Source organism: Artemia franciscana, chromosome 4, assembly GCF_032884065.1.
Source record: "Artemia franciscana chromosome 4, ASM3288406v1, whole genome shotgun sequence".
Taxonomy (NCBI): Eukaryota; Metazoa; Arthropoda; class Branchiopoda; order Anostraca; family Artemiidae; genus Artemia; species Artemia franciscana.
The window spans coordinates 21,663,093-21,682,877 of NC_088866.1; the positions used below are offsets into that span (position 1 = coordinate 21,663,093).

Consider the following 19,785-nt stretch of genomic DNA (forward strand, 5'->3'; position numbering starts at 1 on the left):
ATATTAATAAATCGTTTACAAGTTAAAATGTAAAACTAATTTCTTGGATAAGCTACAAGAATACTGTCCAAAGTCTCGTGTGTTTGGACTCGTATCCAGATTAATTTTCCGCTTTTATTCTTGTGATCTATTACAAGGAAGTATGATCGCATGGAACCTGTAACTGTAGTTGACCTAAGGAGTCAGGCTCCACAAATGCCCCTGAAACCAAAGCTAAGTTAACTATCAGTTCGCCCTTGAATATGCAACTGGGGAATGAATTCAGAGAACAATCTGTTGACATTTGGCATGTTGGGAGTCTAGTCTGATATAGGGGTGATTCTGGGAAACACCTGCGAACATACACAGTCCTGATGAGGTCAACGTTTTAAAGGCTCTGACAAGAATAAGGATAATTGAATATCTGATCCATCTTAAACTTCACAGCATCGCTTTGACAATTCAAACATACATATCTGACTGCGTAGAAGTCACAGACAAGATTGAGAAACACTTAACTGCATTTTAAGACAACTACTTTAGTCGCAAACTCTTGACAGAACAAAATAAGTAGCATGGAAAAGCGCCAATACGTGAATCAGCCAGACAATTCGCTATGATCATACAAAGAACATGGCACTGTCTAGGGCAGCACTTTCCAAACTGGGAGGTGTGCCGGCCCAGATAGGCATGGAGTAGTCTATGGGGAGGCGTGAGTATTAGCCAGGATTGACAAAAAACCAAATGAAATTAAAACTACTCAGTCACGCGAAATATCTTAACCCTTTCGGGACTGCGGCACTTACTGGCCCAGAATCAACAAAAATAGGTAGAATTAGCAATATGTAGTTTAGGTAATTTGTGCCTAACTGATAGTTTAATAGATAAAATAATAATTTGCAATAGGTAGTTTGTAATCGATAGCAAAATAGGTAGTTTCCATACCTCAAGGTAGAATTAGCAAGATTTTATAGATTCTGGTAGACGCTCCATTCAGGGTTGAACATATAGACGATTAGACGATTTAGACGATAGACGACACAATCTTTGCGATTAATTAGTTTCTCAGATACGCACTTCAAAATTCGCCTTATAGGTAGAAGGAACTGATGCAGCTACAACCACATATTTAATTGGATATCTTCAATATATTGAAAAGAAAAATATAACCGAAGATTTTTGTTTAGCAAACTTATTCCTGGAAATGAAACATCCTTTGAAACTTTTATGTAATTGACAGATTTTTCTAATGGGAAAGTCATATTGTAGAATACTTGCGGTTGATTTTGTACAGATGGTGCAAAATCAATGTCAGGACACAAAACTAGTTCAAATGAAAACACCCGATGTTCGTGCGATGCTCCACAGATGCTCCACATATGCTCCACAGAGCAGCATTTATATCAAAAATAAAAATGAGGAACTTAATTGTTTTTGCAAAGTCGTGCGATGATATGGGAGCTACTTATACCACACTTTTGTACTGTTATGATGTGTGCTGACTATTTCGGGATAAGGTTATTAAGAGCATACATGAACTCAAAGTGGCAATTACAAGTGTAATAAAGGAAATTAAAAATTTGGACGCAAGCACATTTTGGGACGTTTTGAATTAAACGATGTAAGAACCGCAAATACATTTATTGTTCTCAAAAAGCTAATGTGAAAGCATTCATAAAAAATGAGGCTTTGGAATACGTATTGGGAAAAAATTGAGTTTGACATGTTTCCACACCTACTATTCCAAGATAACATAGTAGCAAGCAAAAATCCATCCGTTGAACACTGGGATTGTTTGCTAATTCATTTCTCAAATTATTTTGATGTTTTCAATTTTACAGAATTTGTGTGGATACAGAATCTGTTTATTGACGAAGAAAATGGTGAATTTGAATTAACAAGTAATTAGAAAGAGAACTTGATAGAATTATCTTGTGATATTTCTTTTAATTCAATTTTTGCTATATATCAAGAGCAAATATGATATTTTGTCAAATAAAGTTTTAAAAGTATTGCTGCCTTTCGAAAAATGTTGTTAATACACAGGAGAATTTTCTATATTAGGTAAAATGAAATTCGCATTAGGTGAAATAAAATAGAAATATTGCATTGGTTTCTTTGCAGGAAAGGCGCTTTGTGTTGCTATCTCATGATTGACACCTTTGATTTGGCAAACTTTGATCTAATAGGCAAGCATATCATTCTCTTTAAAAGACAATAATATAAATTTGTTTTCCATTTTCTTTGTTTGTAAGAGCTTGTCTTAAATAAATTTAAGAGAACTAAAAATTTACATGTCTGTATTATTTTGTAAAATAGAAGGGAGGCACCACGCGATCAAATATTTTTACGGGAGCCGTGGCAATATAAAGTTTTGAAATCACTGGCCTAGGGCATGATTAGGGAATTCCAGCCGTCAGATTACTCAACATACTTCCCCAGTGGCAGCCAAAGGACGCACGCACATGATGAGACCAAAGAACACACTTTACAGGACAAATGAGAGCGATGCCACACAAATAATCCACAAGTGATCACAATACAAAAATAATCACACAAATGTTGAGTAATCTGAAGGCTGGAATTCCCTAATCATGCTCTAGATCAGTGATTTCTAATTGAGTGACCTCAGACAAATAATCCTGGAGGGGGGAAGATATTAACACTGCAGCTCCCTACGCAATGACTTTAAGCTCCTTATTGGCACCCTTTATGGCTATGGTGGTACACGAGGAACTTTGGCTTATCTAGGGTTAATTCATGTCTAATTTAGAAATCCAAAATGAATTCTTTTCTTATTTTTCTTATTTTTACTTTTCTTATTCTTTTTCTTATTATTTTCTTATTTATTCTTATTAGGAATTCTTTTCTTAATTCAAAATGATGCATCTAGCCCAATAGTTCTGTTCCAATTTTTTTTTTTTTAAATAACATTCGAACTAGAGGGACAGTCCTTTAGCATCCAGTCATGCACAACTACATAGTACCGGCTTTCAAAGTGTAATGTGCGTGCACAAAAAAAGAAGTTGTTTTAGCTTGCGTAAAAAAGATCACATATTTAAAATAAACAGTTTCAAGCAACAAAGAGTTGCAAGCTTGAAACGACTGAATCTTGTAAAAACATTAAAGAAAACCGTTATTCATCTCAACGCACTATAAATATTTACAATATGATGGAACTGACTAATTCTATCAAGCTCTTCAGTTACAAATCCTTCAATAGAGTTTTGAATCTTTTGCACTTTTCTTAGACGAAAAATTGCACTCGTATATTAATAGTCGGAGGGTAATAAAGAAGCAGTCCCTACACTAACGGAATAAAATTTACTAAATATACATACGTAAATACTCTATACGTATACTGTGCAATGTGTAGGCTATATAAAGCATATATTCTGAAGGTGCAACAACAAGAGGGTGAATTCACGCAAGCATATTGACAAGGGATCCCCCCTCCACTCCCATGAGTTACACTCAGTTCTGATTTTATAAAGATCTATAAACTTCCAAATTTGGCCACTGAAAACCCTTGATGGTTTTTCTTTAAGTCATTATTCCATTAAATAGTTCCCTCAAGAAAATGAGTCACAATAAATAAACCTAAATAAAAAACCTCTCAGTAAATCTACACCTTTTAGTAAAACAAAACAATCTTGTATTGATAGTAATTAGCGTGATTAATAAATCACAGTTATCTGACAGACATGGTAGTATTCTTATTATATTTGTTTTCAAGGTCTGCACAGAAACACACGCGAAGAAATCATTTAATGTCTGGAATACAGACAGCTATTGAATACAAATATGAAAAAGGCTTTTTTGGCAAGAAATACGGGAAAACGAATAATAATTATGTATCATCATATATTAACTGCCTTGCATACCTGGCACAAGACGGCTGCAGTAATTCACAAACCGTTGAATACTGGAAAATCGCGTCAATTTTTTCCATAGTTGTCTATTATTGAGCTAGGGAGCAACAAAAACCCATTTGTATTTTTTGTATTATTATTTATTATCGTCAGCGGCGGTCTTTAGCTTGACAACGATAAGAGATAAGTTCCTCTGAAGTTGGTTAAATTTCCGGTAAATCTTCAGAAATAATTAGAAATATTTTTTCCAGCCAACTGAGCATTCTAAACAAGAAGCAGTCCTAATTCCAAAAATAAACGTCTTAGGGATCATATAATGTATCATTCATAAAGAGAATAGCTACCTCTTCAAGAAGTGAGATCAAAACCCAGTATATCTTTTAGATTTTCAAAAATTAGTTCTTGTGCGATCAATCTGGCAATCCAGATTCCGCACCTCCCATTTTTTAAAGAAATTTTAACGCTGATTGAGCTTTTTAAAATGTGGTAAGAACATAGATCTTACTGTAATAAGTAACGTGAAACAAGGCTAGCTGTGATTCGACTCATAGGTGGAGGAAAGACAAGGCAGTTTCCCAGAATCTTGTCATATGGACATTTATAAGGGGAAGTTCTCTGATCTCAGCAAAACTTAATAGGAAGTAACGTGTCGTTTGCAAATCGTGTCTCTTAGCTTTCCAAACATAGAACAACCTCTGCGGAGTAAGAAGGGGGTGGGGTTGAACTCTTGTCATCGGGATATCCAATACACTAGAAAATCAGATATTGATTAAATCAGGTTGGAATTTAATACTATCGTCCAAATGTCAGTATTGTCTTATGCCTCTTGGGGATCAGGACCCACCCTCTTTTTGGGGTGGAAGTTGGTGGAGTTCTTAATCCTCGTCATAAGAAGATCGGACAGAGAAGATTTCCAGATTATAATCTAACTTTGTGGGAAGTATGGCTAAGTGTCCTTGTTTGGTTTTTGGATAACTGGGTATAATACATCTCCTGGCAAAGGAGATCAAGAAAATCCCTAAATTCATGCCAAGAGAACATCAACCGGTAACGTCGACCGGATTTCGATCGAACATTGTGGAAGGTAATTGTTAGAGCCCTGGTCATATGATAATTGGATCCGAGGAAATGTTTAGCTCGAAGAAAAAGAGAAGAAGGTCACCAAATCCTTTCCATAAGGAATTCTAAAAAAGGGGGACAATCAAATCCCTATCAAACTTGGTCAGAGGTAAGAGCAGTGTACTAGTTGCACCTTTTTAGGGATTTTTTACTCCTTCCGACTTCAGTGGGGAGGTGACCCCTAGCGTCAACCGCACAAAGAAGTTGTCGGATCTCACTCGATTTTGATAGGAAGTAATAACAAGCGCCCTGGTTATACTTTGTGAGGATCGGTAGTAGATCCAATCCTGTAGGAAGACAGTGTCTCTACATTCTTGTCATAGGGGCATTTACCAGAAAGATTTGATGGATCTTGGCAAAACTTGGTGGACGTTCGAGCTAATTTCCTATGTCATATGAGGATCAAGACTCGATCCAGTCTTTGTGTGAAAGGAATATGGGAGAGGTCTAGCAGGATCTCAAGTCACAGCAGCCACCTTAGTTTTCTTTTTGGGAGCTCATACCTATTTTGAAGTTATTTGATGTAGGAGGTTCCTAAAGTTTTGTCGATATACAAAATCTCTCAAAAAGTGTTCATGTCTTTGCTAAACTTGGTTGGAGGTAAGAATAACTGTGCTTGTTCTGCCTGTTTAGAGTTCTTGCCTGATTCAAGAAGAGTCCCTAAACTGTTGCCATCATAACTTTGGCAAGAGGAGTTATCGAATCTTGGCAACACTAAAGAAAAAAATCCCGAAGAGAAGAAAAAAAAAAGGAAAATGCAAAACAAATACTTCGACCGAGACCTCCGCTCGACCGTCCTCAGACCGTCAGAGATCTCCGCATATACCGAAATATATGCATTGCATTTTCATTTCCACTGGGTGTAAATATCCTCGTTTTTTCTTCTTTGTGAGTTTTTTCTTATCTTGTCATGCTCACCCAGTGTAGTCTCAGAAATTGTTTTCTTGGCAACACTTACTGAGAAGTAATAGTTTATGTCTTACATAAGGCTTTTGAGATCAGGATCAACTCAAAATATGTGGGGGAGAGAAAAGTTCCACTATTACATAGTACCATAACAATAGCCAGAAGGGTTTGTCAGAACTCAATTATTCATTGTCAGAGTTAATAGTTTATACTCACTTGTAGTTTTTCGCAGTCCGAGATCGATTTAACCTATGCAGTGGGGGATGAAAGAAGACCACAAAATTCCCATTACAAGCAATTTTACCAGAAAAGAAAAATACTGGGCCACAGTGACGGGAAGCAATACCTAGGCCCATAGTTGCGCCTTTTTATATTATGCATATGATCTAGTCTTTATAAGAAGAGAGAGGATAAAAGCACAAAAATTTCGTTTTAGTAGACTAATTACAAGGCGAGATCGCGGAATTCATTCAGCCAAACCTGGTGAACAGCTACATTTATGGGGCTGGGTGTCTGTGCGCGACTAGAGGCTTCTATGAAAGTAGAACTAGATTCTTACCATCTGAGTGCATAAGAATGGTCCGTCGGATCTTGAATAAATTTTGCAAGGATGCTAGAACTTCATTTTTAGCTGTGATATTTGGTCAAGATTAGAAATTTTGTTCTGTCTTTAGAAGACTCGGGTTGAAACCAATAGATATCGTTGCTTCTGTTGTTCCACAGCTCTGACCCATGAGTCTGAGTAGTTATGACCCTTGGTTGGGCCTTTGCATTGAAGGTCTAGTTTCAACATAATCTTTTTTGTGTCAGACGCATGAGTCTGAGTTGTTCTGACCCTTAGCTGGGCCTTTGCATTCTTTTTTTATCTTCCTTTTGCTCTCATGTAATTTTCTAGGCTTTACAATGAAAAACCTCCTGAACTACAACACGTCAAAGAGGGACAGGTGGGAAATCCATACAAATACTGGTGTATGTTAAGGAAGCACGTGAAAACAAACAATGTAAAGCCGAGACTTGGAACTAAAGATAACATTTGTCTCAAAATCAGACTTATCACCTTTATACCCTCACTAACTCCTTCCTCACCCAACGGGTTTGGGACCAGTTTCTCGATTTAAAGATAGAAAATTTCAAACCAATGCAAAAAAATCATTATGTAATAATTCAAGACAAAGGACATCACAAGACACACAAGCAATCGCAATTTTTGTACGCAGCCTCCTTTAGATTTCTCTTTCTTCTTTTTCATTTCAGTTTAAAGCCTTCAGGATTCATCAGCCTATGCAAACTGTTCTTTATTTCTGATCAGTCTATGAAGCTCATTAATTTCACCACAATACATTAGTCAAAGGATTTATTTTTAATCAAGTTATTCATAATCTATGAAGATGTTTAGTTTCACAATTGTCAGAAAAATATTTTATCTTAAAATTTTGAAAGAAACCGCGTAAATTTCAGAATCTCATGTTAAAAATGTCATCCATGAAATGTACCACATAATATATAAACGAGGTTCAAACCTCAAGGGTGGAGACATCACCTGCAATGCATATTGTAGAGTTGTATATAGAGGGTTCAGCACTGAAGCCAAGATTCTTTTTTTCATATAAATATTGTTTTACCAAAATATTCAAAAAGTGGTTGCAGTGAAATCCAAACATAAATTCTAGTCCACAGAACAGCTGTTCTCTATAAAACAGCCGAAATATAACAGCACTAGCTATACTGGTTTGAAAATATATTTCCCTTTTTCCTTTCAGAGTAAAACTAAATCTAATTCGCCTGCATTTCTTTTAATTACTTCTTTTTCATTTTGCCATTTGCTAGTTTTATTTGCCAGTTTTTATATTTCCTTACGAAGGTAAAGACTAAAATATTTAGCTTTGACTATATTTCCGAGAAAATATTCATAGAAATTACCTAAGCCTATCTGAGCTGGTAGGACAAAGCTCTCGGTCAAATCCACATGCTGGATTGTTACTTGGAGGTAGGAGCCCACTTGGCCAATATAACGTCTTGTCTGACCAAGGCAGAAATTTCTGTAAAAGACCACAAGGTAATTAGCTAAAAGACACTTAATATTTGATCAGCGAAAAATCGATGTTTTTTCTCTTTATTTTAGGAGGCAAACTTTCAACAGGGGATGCTGAGAACTCGGCCCATTAAAAAAAAAAGTTAATACAGACCAACATTCCTTTATTTCGTATTTTAATCTAGAAACCTCACTTCTTTTAAACTGTACTACTGTTTTTCTTATCGCCCATTCACAATTTTCACACTTAAATTCCTTCAACATTAGACTCCGGATAGAACACTCAAACCGGCATAGAAACAAACTTTCCAGTACCAATATTAATTAAAACTCAACAAAATTCAACTTGGGGAATTGGAACGACCCCAGGAGCTATGGGGATTGTTAAAAATTTAGTAATATCTTAAATTCCAACTACCACGGAATTTGAAATCTACTGTTATTTCTGAAAACACTTAAGCCAAACAACTTGGTGAAAGCGCTAAACAACTTGACGTCGATGTATGGCCAAATACTCCTCATCCATCCTACTTCGTAAAAGGTGTAGGCTAAGACCATCTCCCCAGAGATCCTCAAATATTTTAATTCAATTTTTATAATCTTATCCCAGTTTACGTTGGGGAATCAGATATTCCAGATACACAATCTTTGTTCATTTGCAAGATATAGTAGATCTACTTAAACCGTTTTGTAATGATAAATATACTGTGTAGGGTTGAACCACTTCATTTAAAAAGACTCACAATTAACTCCCCTTCGCCAAACCATGTAGCCAAAATCGCCCTTTAAAAACTTATCCAAAAGTCATCTAGCATATGCTCCTCTTCTGTCTTTAGTAAAGACCTTCTGCAATGTATAGAGCAAAACTCATCACTGATACCTCAGACACCATATACTACTGCTAGTATCCATTTGCTCAGCCCTACGCTTCTAAGCTGAGCAGCTTGTTTTCAGCTATTCTATCTTTGACAACCTTCCGACAACCACCGTCCCTAGATATAACCCTGCCCAAGTAAAGAGTCTTTTCTGTCTTTTCAAGCACCTCATTCTCGACCTTCACAGTCCCTTGGGTGCCGCCCACATCACTACTGCTAACAACTCACTACTAATACTAACTGCTAGCATCATTAAACAACCTAAGGTCAACATGGCTGTACACATACCTCCCCATACTAATTAATTCAAAGCTTCATTTTGAAGTTCAAATTTCCTCCAAATCCTTTCTTATGGCCTATGACTTATGGTCTATAACTAAAATTGAATCATTTCAAAACATAGCATATCCCCCCCTAATCTCCCCGTTTTCATAAAGTAATATTCTTGACGACTCAAGTATTTTGAAGAGAGGAAAAGACTAAACAACATGAAACACAAATTGTACACAATCCTGATATTAAAACAAGTTCCAAGGCGGGTTGTTTTTCTAAGACAAAACATAATTCTCATGCCACTTTTCTCAAAACGCCTGAATATTCAAACTCACCGGCATAGCTTGGGTTTCATTGATGTTTTCTGTTCGATTGGTAATGAAAAATCCAACACGGTCAAGAATGAAATTACATCTAAATTTTTCGTTTTTTGAAACATAGCTTCTCGGTTGGTACGCCAATACCGTGTAATTCCCTTCTGAATCACCGTTTTTGTCAATGACGATTTCGACATCCGTAACACCTAGAAGAAAATGATGATATAAATGAGCCAAAGAGTATATAAATAAAACAGACGGCCGATCACGTTATTTCTTTTGCAGCAGTAACTTTTCTTAAAAGGCCAGGACGTTCCAAGGCGATCGTTATGGAAAGCTTGCATTTCCAGCTGAAATTTGAAATATTCAATCATGTTAAGATGGTGAAGTATTGGTGGATACAGGTTTGATAAAGCCATATTTTTAAAGTATTTGGTGCAAAAGGCATCAAATTACACATAATATAATTTTATATATTTTTCGGAATATTTCACGGCCTACTATAATATCAGACCTAAGCATTTACTTCAGTTTAGTGTATTGCTTCGTTTTGTAAACCGAAATTATCCATAATTGCCAAATTATAGCCATAATGTTCCATAAATATTACCATAATTGCCAAAATTTGCCCAAAAAATTTTTGGTGGGAGAAGAAGCAGGAAAATGTAGACGAGGAGAGCCAAAGTATGCGGCAGTTTCGTATTTTCCATACAAAATAATAAATTAAAAAACGCTCACAAAATTTGTTTTTATATATCTTGTTACGTTTCTACGAGTCGGACAATAATTTTGGAGGTGGAAGTCAAAACCCATATCCCCTGGGATACGACCTTGGGCCAGGATAAAATCATCAGTTTCATTTCTCCTAAAACAGAGGATTGGAGGAAACCAGGATTTCATAAATCAGCACATAAAGAAATAATATAAACTTGACATAGATATATGGTAACGGTTTTTCGCCCTTTTCTCTCAAAAATAAATTTATAAACTATAAATGACCATTGTTTTCATTTGAACAGCAGAAACTTGCCATTTCCTTGCTAGATTGCGATGTTCAATGGTGATTCCCAGCCTGTGAAACTCAATGGCTGACACACAGCACCCTCTAGAGAAATCTGGGGAAGGTACACAGAAGGTAATCCCCTCATTGCACTTTCTGGCTGAAGGGCCTTGAGACAGAGATCAGCACAAGGGCTTCGGACCTTAAGGATCTACTGCCACATCATTTGCCTTTTTTTTACCCTCTACAAGGTGTTATCAAGAATATGGTAACAAGAACTTGATAACAAGGTGTTATCAAGAATATTTTCGTGAATTTCTTATGCAAAAATGTCCGTTTACACGAGAATTGTTCATTTAAACTTAAGGAAAGAAAATCCCATTACCAGTTTTTCTGATGACTCCTAGCAATTGAGACCAGTGTGTCACAATGAACCAGCCCCCATGACACCCATTTGGGGCACACTGTCACACCTAAGAGGTTTTCAACTTTTTTCTCTCAAAAATTAACTTAAAAGCTAAAAATAACCATTTTTTATTTGAACAGTGAAAACTTGCCATTTCATTGCTAGATTGTGATATTCCATGGAAATTTCCTTTCTATGACACTAAATGGCTGACACGCGGCAGCCTCTAGCAGGCTTTATCACACATATGGCATTTTCCAGGCATTTTCCTGCGAAAATATTCGTTTACACAAGAATCGATCGTTTAAACTTAATGGAAAAATCCTATTAGTGTTTCTTCTGATGACTCTTAGCAATTAAGGCCAGCGTGGCACAATATACCCGCACCGATAACATCACATGGGGGCAGATTATCACACGTAAGGGGTTTTCAACTTTTTCCTCTCAAAAACAATTTTATAATCGAAAAAATAACAATTGTATTTATTTGAATAGCGGAAACTTGCTATTTCATTGTTAAATTAAGACTTTCCATGGCAATTCCCAGCCTTTGACACTAAATGACTGACACACAGCAGAATTTAAAATATTATATTGAATAAGTATTTTCCTTATTTCCACAACATGTAGAAACTCAGACCGAACCAAAGACATCAATACAGAGCCCTTTAAACCTAGATAAACTCATAGAAATCATGACCAAACTGTAGAAATCAACGGCAACCTCTAAAATCAAGCCCAATACATAGAGATCATAACAAATGCATAGAAATCCACATGAATTCATAAGGATCAGGATCAGCCGTAGAAATTCATACCAAACCATAGACAGGAAGACCAATCCGAAAAATCAAAAAATCAATATGAGAAATCCAGAACAATCCTTAGAAATCAAAACCAAGACATACAAATAAAGACCAAACAGTAGAAGTTATAACCAGTGCATACTAACCGAGACCAAACCATAAAAACCAAAAACAAACTCTAAAATCAAGTCAACCTCTAAAATTAAGACCAAACCGAAGAAATCAAGGTCAACCTCTAAAAATCAAGACTAAACCGATGAAATCAAGCGATCAATATGTAGAAATCTAGACAGAGCCCGTAGAAATCATGACAAAGTCATAGAAATCCAGACGGACTCACAAAAATCATGAGAAAAATATGCAAAATTCAGAACAATCCTTGAAGATCAATACTAATACACTGAAATCAAGATCAAGCTCTAGATATCAAGACCAAATAATAGAAATCGAAACTAATGAGTAAAATTCCAGACCAAGCCATATAAATCAAGAACAACCTCTAAAAATCATGACCAATACATAGAAATCGCGACAGATGCATAAACATTAAGACCAAACGGAAGAAATGGACCCAGACCTCTAAAGATCAAGACAAACCTCAAGATATGAAGAGGTTAATATGTGGAAGTTTAGAGCAACCCCATAGAAATCATAACCAATGCTTAAAAATCCAGACGAACTCGCAAAAAAATAAAGAGATCAACATGAAGAAATCCATAAAAATTCTTAAAAATAAAGAGCAATACACAGAAACCAAGACCAAACCATAGAAATGAAGACCTGATTGTGTAAATCATAACCGGTGGATAGAAATCCAGACAAAACCGTAAAAATCAAGAGCAAACTCTAGATATCAAGGTCAACTTCTAAAATCAAGTTCAATTCGAAGAAATCAAGGGCAACATCTACAGATCAACACCAATACATACAAATCATGACCATAACGTAGAAATCGAGACGAATTCTTTTCCTAGAAATGGCATATCTACCACATAAAGAATAAAATCTTTAAGTCAACTCATTTCTAAATCTTTTCTATGTAGAAAATATTGATGTGAGTTAAAAACATTTTTAGTCTTTAAAAGGGCTCTTGGGTAATTTTTGTCCAATAGTCAAGGCTAGATTCACTTAAGCTTTTTTCGATATAAAGAGCAAAGGTTTAGGTCTTGGGATATCTAATGTATTTTATTTATCAAGCATATTATGGTATCTTATGCTTAAGGCATCTTATGGTCTACTCATATCTACCAAGACAAATTATAATAGACATATCAGAGCAAGACTTTTCAATGCGCTGGTGCAGCCACATGCTATTGGTCTTTCCCTGTTTTGGGCTCTATTAACCGATCGGAATAAACGTACCATCCGGTCATGCTTTTACCGTTTTTGTAGGTTCTTGTTAGGCCTACCACCCTGCACTAGAAACTTTTGGATTAGTGAAAGATATAGCATTCTTGATCCATACCTGGCCGTCCAAAATCGGCTGTCTCGCTATGTCCGATCTCTCTGCAAGAATAATTCCCTGTATGGGGCGATGCTGCCATAATCTTAATCTTCTAATAAGTTATCTTTCTAGTTTAGTTATATTTTCTCTTGCTATTTATTTATTATGTAGGATAAGTATTCAGTTTCTTTTTTTTTACTTTGGTCGTTTTGTTAATTTCGCTTGCTTTTTCTTTTCTCCATAGGGTTATCTTTGTGGGTTATTAATAAATGATGAATTTGATGAATGCAAAAGATGAGCGGCGGTCTATACTGTATTTGTAAATATTTCTAGTTATCAATGCAGCTTTACTTCGTCTGTTCTACTGATCTGTTAGTCTATTTTATTATACTGTTTTTCTTTGTTATATTAGATTTATTGTGCTTGCCATTGTTGAGTTACGTGTACTTTTGTATTTGCTTTGTTTATTAATTTTTTCTCTGTACTCCACTGTTTATACTTTGTATATTTGTGGGTAATAAATATTATTATTATTATTATTATTATTATTATTATTATTATTATATTCTAAGGCACCCATTGAACAAAATATCTAACTTCATCTTCGGGGTCATGAATTGAATGCAGGTATTTCTAGGTTAACGTGGCCGGCTACGTTAACCTAGCCTAAATGAACCTAAATTAAAAGTAGTTAACTTAATATAACCCAGCCTACCCAGTTATGCTGCCATCTATAACTCCAGTGAAATAGATGGTAATAGTTGGGTTATAATTCACACTCATGTGCCTCTGGCTTTGAAAAATGATTTCTATGGTTTGGTCTGGATTTCTAATATTGATTGCTTGATTTCTGTGAGTTTACCTTGATCTCTATGAGCTGGTCATAGTTTCTAAGGGGTTGGTCAAGATTTGTACATGTTGACCACTTGATTTCTTGGGTTTTGTCTTGATTTTTAGAGGTTGACCTTGATTCCTTCAGTTTGGTCTTGATTTTGATGGATTCATCTAGATTTCTAGGGTTTAGTCATGATGTGTATGTATTGTCTTGGTTTCTAAGGATTGTTCTGGATTTTTACAGATTGGTCTCTCAAATTTTGCGAGTTTATCTGAATTTCTATACATTGGTTATTATATCTATAGGGTTGCTCTAGATTTCTACATTTTCACCTCTTGATGTCTTCAATTTGATTTTCACTTTATGAATTCGACAAGACTTCTATTTATTGGTCATGATTTTTTTGGATTGATTTTGTACGGATTTTTAGATATTGCCCTAGACTCCTTCGGATTGGTCTTGATTATAAATGTTGACCTTGGTTTCTAGAGTTTGGTTTTAGTTTTTTACTGTTTGGTCTGGGTTTCTATGTACTCGTTCTGATTGTTACAGTTTGGTCTTGATTTATATGTATTGTTTTTGGTTTCTAAGGATTGTTCTGGATTTCTATGTATTGATCTCTCGATTACTTCGGATTGCTCCGGATGTCTATGGTTCAGTCTGAATTTCTATGGATGTTCCTGATATTTAAGAATTCATGTGCTTTCTCATTGCAATGGTTATAATTTCTGTGCATTTGTCTTCATTTTAGAGAGGATGCCCTCAATTTCTACAGTTTGGTCATGATTTCTATGAGTGTGTCTGGATTTCCACGGCTTGTTCTTGATGTCTATGGTGTGGTCTGGGTTTCTACTTGTTGTGGTAATAGGGAAAATACTAATTCAAGAAAAAAATTTAATTCTGCCACGGGTCAGCAATATAGTGTCACAGGCTGGGAATGGCCATGGAATATCACCTTCTAACACTGAAATGGAAAATTCCCGCCGTTCAAATAAAAACAATGGTCATTTTTAAGTTTATAAGTTTATTTTTGAGAGAAAAGGTTGAAAAACTCATTGTTGTGATAATATACAACAGAGGAAGTCATCAGGGCTGGTGCATTGTGCCATGCTGGCCTCAATTGCTAAAAGTCATCAAAAGAAACGCTAATGGGATTTTTTCTTTAAGTTTAAACTATTAATTCTAGTGTAAACGAAAATTTTTGCTGGAAACTGCTCAAAAAATATCATATGTGTGTGATAATGCCTGATAGAGGTTGCCGTGTGTTAGCCATTGGGGTGTCATAGGCTGGGAATTGGATTGGAACACCGCAATGTAACAAAGAAATGGCAAGTTTCCACAGCTCAAATAAAAGCAAGGGTTATTTTTTAGTTTATAAGCTTATTTTTGACAGAAAGATAGCGAAAATCCTTAGATGTGATAATGTACCCCCACAGGCTGACATCAGGAGTGGCACATTGTGCTAAGCGGGTCTCAATTGCTAGGAGACATCAGAAGAAACGCTAATGGGGATTTATTTATTAAGTTAAAACGATTGATTCTAGTGTAAACAAACATTTTTGCAGGAAAATGCCCGAAAAACGCCATATGTGCAATAAAGCCAGCTAGAGGGTGCCATGCGTCAGCCATTCAGTATCCAAGGCTTGAAACTACTTGGACTAACATTTTCTAAAGCTTGAAGTTAAGGCAGGAGGTGTTCAAAGAGTTCTTCAGCGCTGGGCAACTGAAATCTAAAATTCAGTCAAAGAAATGAGGGATTTTTCATTAAACTCTCATAAATAGCTCTTAATATGGATTAAATTTATCTCTAATAAAAAGCCCCCCTCCTCCCACTGGAAATGCTTTTTAGGGTTAGCTAGCCGCATATTGGCACGGTGACGTGAATATGCCTTATTGGCTCAAAGAAACGTGGTATTTTCATTAAAAGCTCTCAGAAATAACTCTTACTGGGGCTTAAATTTACCTCTAATAGCAACCCACCCCCTCTATAATTGCTTGCAAAGGCTCTAGTGGAATTGGTTGCTAGGGTGCCCACTGAAATTGGTGGCTAGGGGGCCTGGTGGAATTGAAAACTAGGGGGCCCGGTGGAATTGCTTGCTAGGGTTCTAAACTTTCTTTGATTCATGGTACTTTTTGCTTATATTTTATCCCTTATGAAAATTTTTTAAAATTTTGTTTTTTCGTTTGTTGAGTTTTAAAATTCTTTTTCTGTGTTATGGGATAAAACTTCAATACGTAACCATTTGCTTAATGAAAAATCTAACGCTAATGTTACATAGAATCTGCTATTTAACTTAACCTGAATAATTCACATTAGAACATTAATATAATATAGCAAGCAGGTGCATCTAATGCAGCAAAAATCAGTAGCTTTGCTGGATAGTTACACGGCTCGGAGATAAAGGCTAGTAAGTACGCAAACCATGGATTTATGGAAAAGTTAACACTAAAAAGTATTTTCCGAATAACAATAATGGAATGGCTTGTTGGTCCATATGTCCGAGGCACAGTTTCATTGAGGGGAAACCCCTTTCGAATTCTAACGTGGACATAAAATCTTTGGAATGTGAAGGTTCCCTGAGAAAACGCATTGAAAGAGAAAAATCTCTTAAAGTACTATGTAACACCCATATGTTTACCGTCATTACGCAAAACCCCAAGTGTGCAACCTCCACTGTTACACCCGGGATTCCCCACGGGGTCTGAAGAAATAATTCAAGTTAGAATGCCTCATAACATAAGCAAATATTCCCCTATCACATAATAATCAAAAAAATCTAAAAATTTCTTGAAAAACGTCTTGTAGGTGAAATTGGTTGCTAGGGGCCCCATATAGAATTGGATGCTAGGGGCTCCGACAGAATTGGATGCTATGGCCCCCAGTGATTCGGTTGGGGGCCCAGTGAATTTGGTTGCTATGGCCCCAATTGAATTGGATGCTAGACCCCCCCCCCTGTCACAGGGGGGGGGGGGTCACGTTATATCCAAAGGCATAGTTATTGGGCCTTTCAACTATGATGAGCAAAACGGCTATCTCAAATTTTCATAGGACGACTTTGGGAAAAATGGGTGGGATGGGAGAGGGGGCTGGGTTGCCCTTCAATCTTGTTGGTGACTTAAAAAGGGCACTAGAACCTTTAATTTCCGTTCAACTGAGCCCTCTCACGATATTTTGGGGTTACTGGGTCGAAACGATCACCCCTGGGAAAAACAAACAAAATAACAAACGAAACGCGCATCCCTTATCTTTCTTCTGGCGGAAAATACAAAATTCCACATTTTTACAGATAGGAGTTTGACCATTACAGTATGATTTTCTGATATGCTGAACTTGATGGTGTGACTTTCATTAAGATTCTAATACTTTTGGGGGTTGTTACCCCCTTTCTTCAAAAATCAGGCAAATTTTCTCAGGTAGTCTTTGATCGGCAAAACTAAATTTATTGAAACTTATACATTCAAAATCAGCATAATAAGCCGATTCTTTTCATATATCTATTGGTATCAAAACTCGTTTTTTAGAGTTTTGGGTAAAATTGAGCCGGGTCGCTCCTTACTTACCCCCTATACACCAGATAACACCTATCTACAAAATCAAGCGTCCTTTTTTTGCTTCTTAATATTTTGCCACAAGATGACCTTTTAACATGAACAGATCATTTGGCTTTCATTTGGTACCATAAGCACTCAATTTTACTGAAAAACAGAAACAAAGAAAATCTAAAGGCAAAATAATTTTGGGGGCATTTCTAAAATTTGAGGTAAGTTTAATCAAAAACAAAATTGTAACATAGCAAAATAATCGGTCAGAACAGATGAAAGTCAAAGTAATTATGCTAGATGGAGCCCCCTTTCACTCCACTGAGTATTGGTATGGTGTGTCATATGGTCTGTCAGGTGCGCTGCAGCGAAAATCTTGAGGGCCGAATCAAGACACCTCGCTGGCTGCACACAGCCCGCAGGTCGCGAGTGGCCGACCCATGGCGTAGAGAGTCAGAATATCTTGGTATTATAGGAGTACAGGGGGCTCCAAGCCTAATAAAACAGTATTGCGGCATTTACATATTCTTGCATGATAATGACGAGAATTTAGACTAAAATTGGTAAAAACTTGTATAATGTAGTTTACGAAATATATTTCATTAGCGAATATGTAATTTGTTTATTTCTTCATATTTTGTTAAGCAAAACAGAAAAAAGAAAAGAAAAAAAGACATACAAACATAAAGGCAAATACAATATTATAGCTAGAAAGTTCTAAGACAGCCGTTAGTTATAAATAACCAAGGAAAAATTAGGACTGATGTTCTTAAGAATATCAAGTGGAAGGGGGTTCCTTGCCTCCAATATATCTTTTACGTATTCTGCTTACAGCGGAAAAACAGCAACTTACACAGCAAGGTTTCTTACCTGCCATTTCATAAAAACTGGGAAATCTACATAAACACAAAATGGTATTAGCGCTGGGGTTTCTTGTTTCCATGAACACCTTTTACATAGCCTACACACAGTAAAAACCCAGTATATTAGATTAAAGGTTGCTAAAGTATATACAGTTTCTGTATAGGTAAAAGTGTATATAAAGTATAAAATGTATATAAGCATAATTAGGTAAATAGTTGCGTTTTATTTCTTCGGCCCTGCATAACCAGAAAATGTAATGATGGTGGCTTGGTCGGTTGATAATCCCATCTAATTTGGTCGACTAAGGATCAAATACTGGTAAATCGAATGGAACAAGTAGAATTTTATTGAACTATGCACCAATAATCACTAGGTTCGATCTTTACCATTCACAATCAGAAAATTTGACATTTGTGGTTTAGTGAGTTGGTAATTCCTCTTGTAGTGTCATCTATAATGATGAGTAAGAAGAATAACTACAATAAACACGGGGCTACGACACAGCTTTAGGAGAGTATAGCTTTCAGCAAGGGGAAATAGAATTCTAAAAAAAAGAAAAATACAGAAAGACTACGCATCTAAATTCTTATCCTTTTTTTTACCTATTTTACTAAAAAAAGAAAAGTTGGAAAGCATTAGGCGCCTCCAAAGATCATGGGAAAGAACGCTCTGCTTTCGATAGACACGAACACCAACAAAAGATTCTTACTTTGGTATTTTCCAAGCTGTATAATTTGATTGGTGATAAGGGTACCATTTTTTGCTAGCTGCATATACTCTTCGTCTGTCACTGGTCTCTTGCTGCCCTCTTCTAACTGTTTAAATAAGACATCCAAAGCTTTGGCATACAGAAGAACCGCATCATAAAGGTATGCAGCATAAATCGGGATGTGCTGAAAAGTAATTCACTATTAGTATAGCAGAGTACGTCCAAAAGCTGTATTCCAAATAAGAAATTAACTTAAGAATAGAAAGACAAATCTCATAAAACAAATGTACCATTTTATTTATAAAATTGTACATTCAATTATTTAAATTGATTTATCATTTTTACTATCTACTTTTTTACTATTTAACTTTATTATTATATTAGCTTGATTATATATTTTTACATATAAATACTTTACTTAATAATTATATCTTTTTATAAATTAATGATTGATAGATATTTTATCTTAAATATGAAAAAAAAATCAAGAAAAAATGAATAATGCTAGTTGTTGCTAACTGTTGGTTCTGCCACACATAGGTAAGTGATGGAAACTATTGGGATATGGTCTAACTCTCGTCTCACAGTCACAGGGATATGAAAATAGAAAAGATTCCATAAGTTAGTCAGGCAAGTGTACAGGAACTCTTTCGAGGATGATAAAGACGGAATTCGCAAAAGAAACGAAACATGGGTCTATCCTGAGATGTGCTTTTGGGTGAATGACCTGAATATTCCTGTCAGGATACGATTAGCAAATAAACGATCTTCGCTGAATAAAAGGAGTGACAGTTATTATATTGCTTAA

The 19,785-nt window shown here is 35.9% G+C and overlaps 1 protein-coding gene across 1 annotated transcript in view; it reads right to left on the minus strand.

Annotated features, from left to right (window-relative positions):
• LOC136026148 (receptor-type guanylate cyclase Gyc76C-like) overlaps positions 1-19,785 on the minus strand; it is a 202,605-nt gene that overhangs the window by 63,017 nt on the left and 119,803 nt on the right. Inside the window, exons 7-9 of the mRNA XM_065702451.1 lie at positions 18,978-19,161; positions 9,392-9,579; positions 7,797-7,915 (exon numbers count right to left, since the gene is read on the minus strand). Coding sequence (XP_065558523.1) covers positions 7,797-7,915; positions 9,392-9,579; positions 18,978-19,161 — 491 coding nt within the window. The remainder of the gene's footprint in view (positions 1-7,796; positions 7,916-9,391; positions 9,580-18,977; positions 19,162-19,785) is intronic.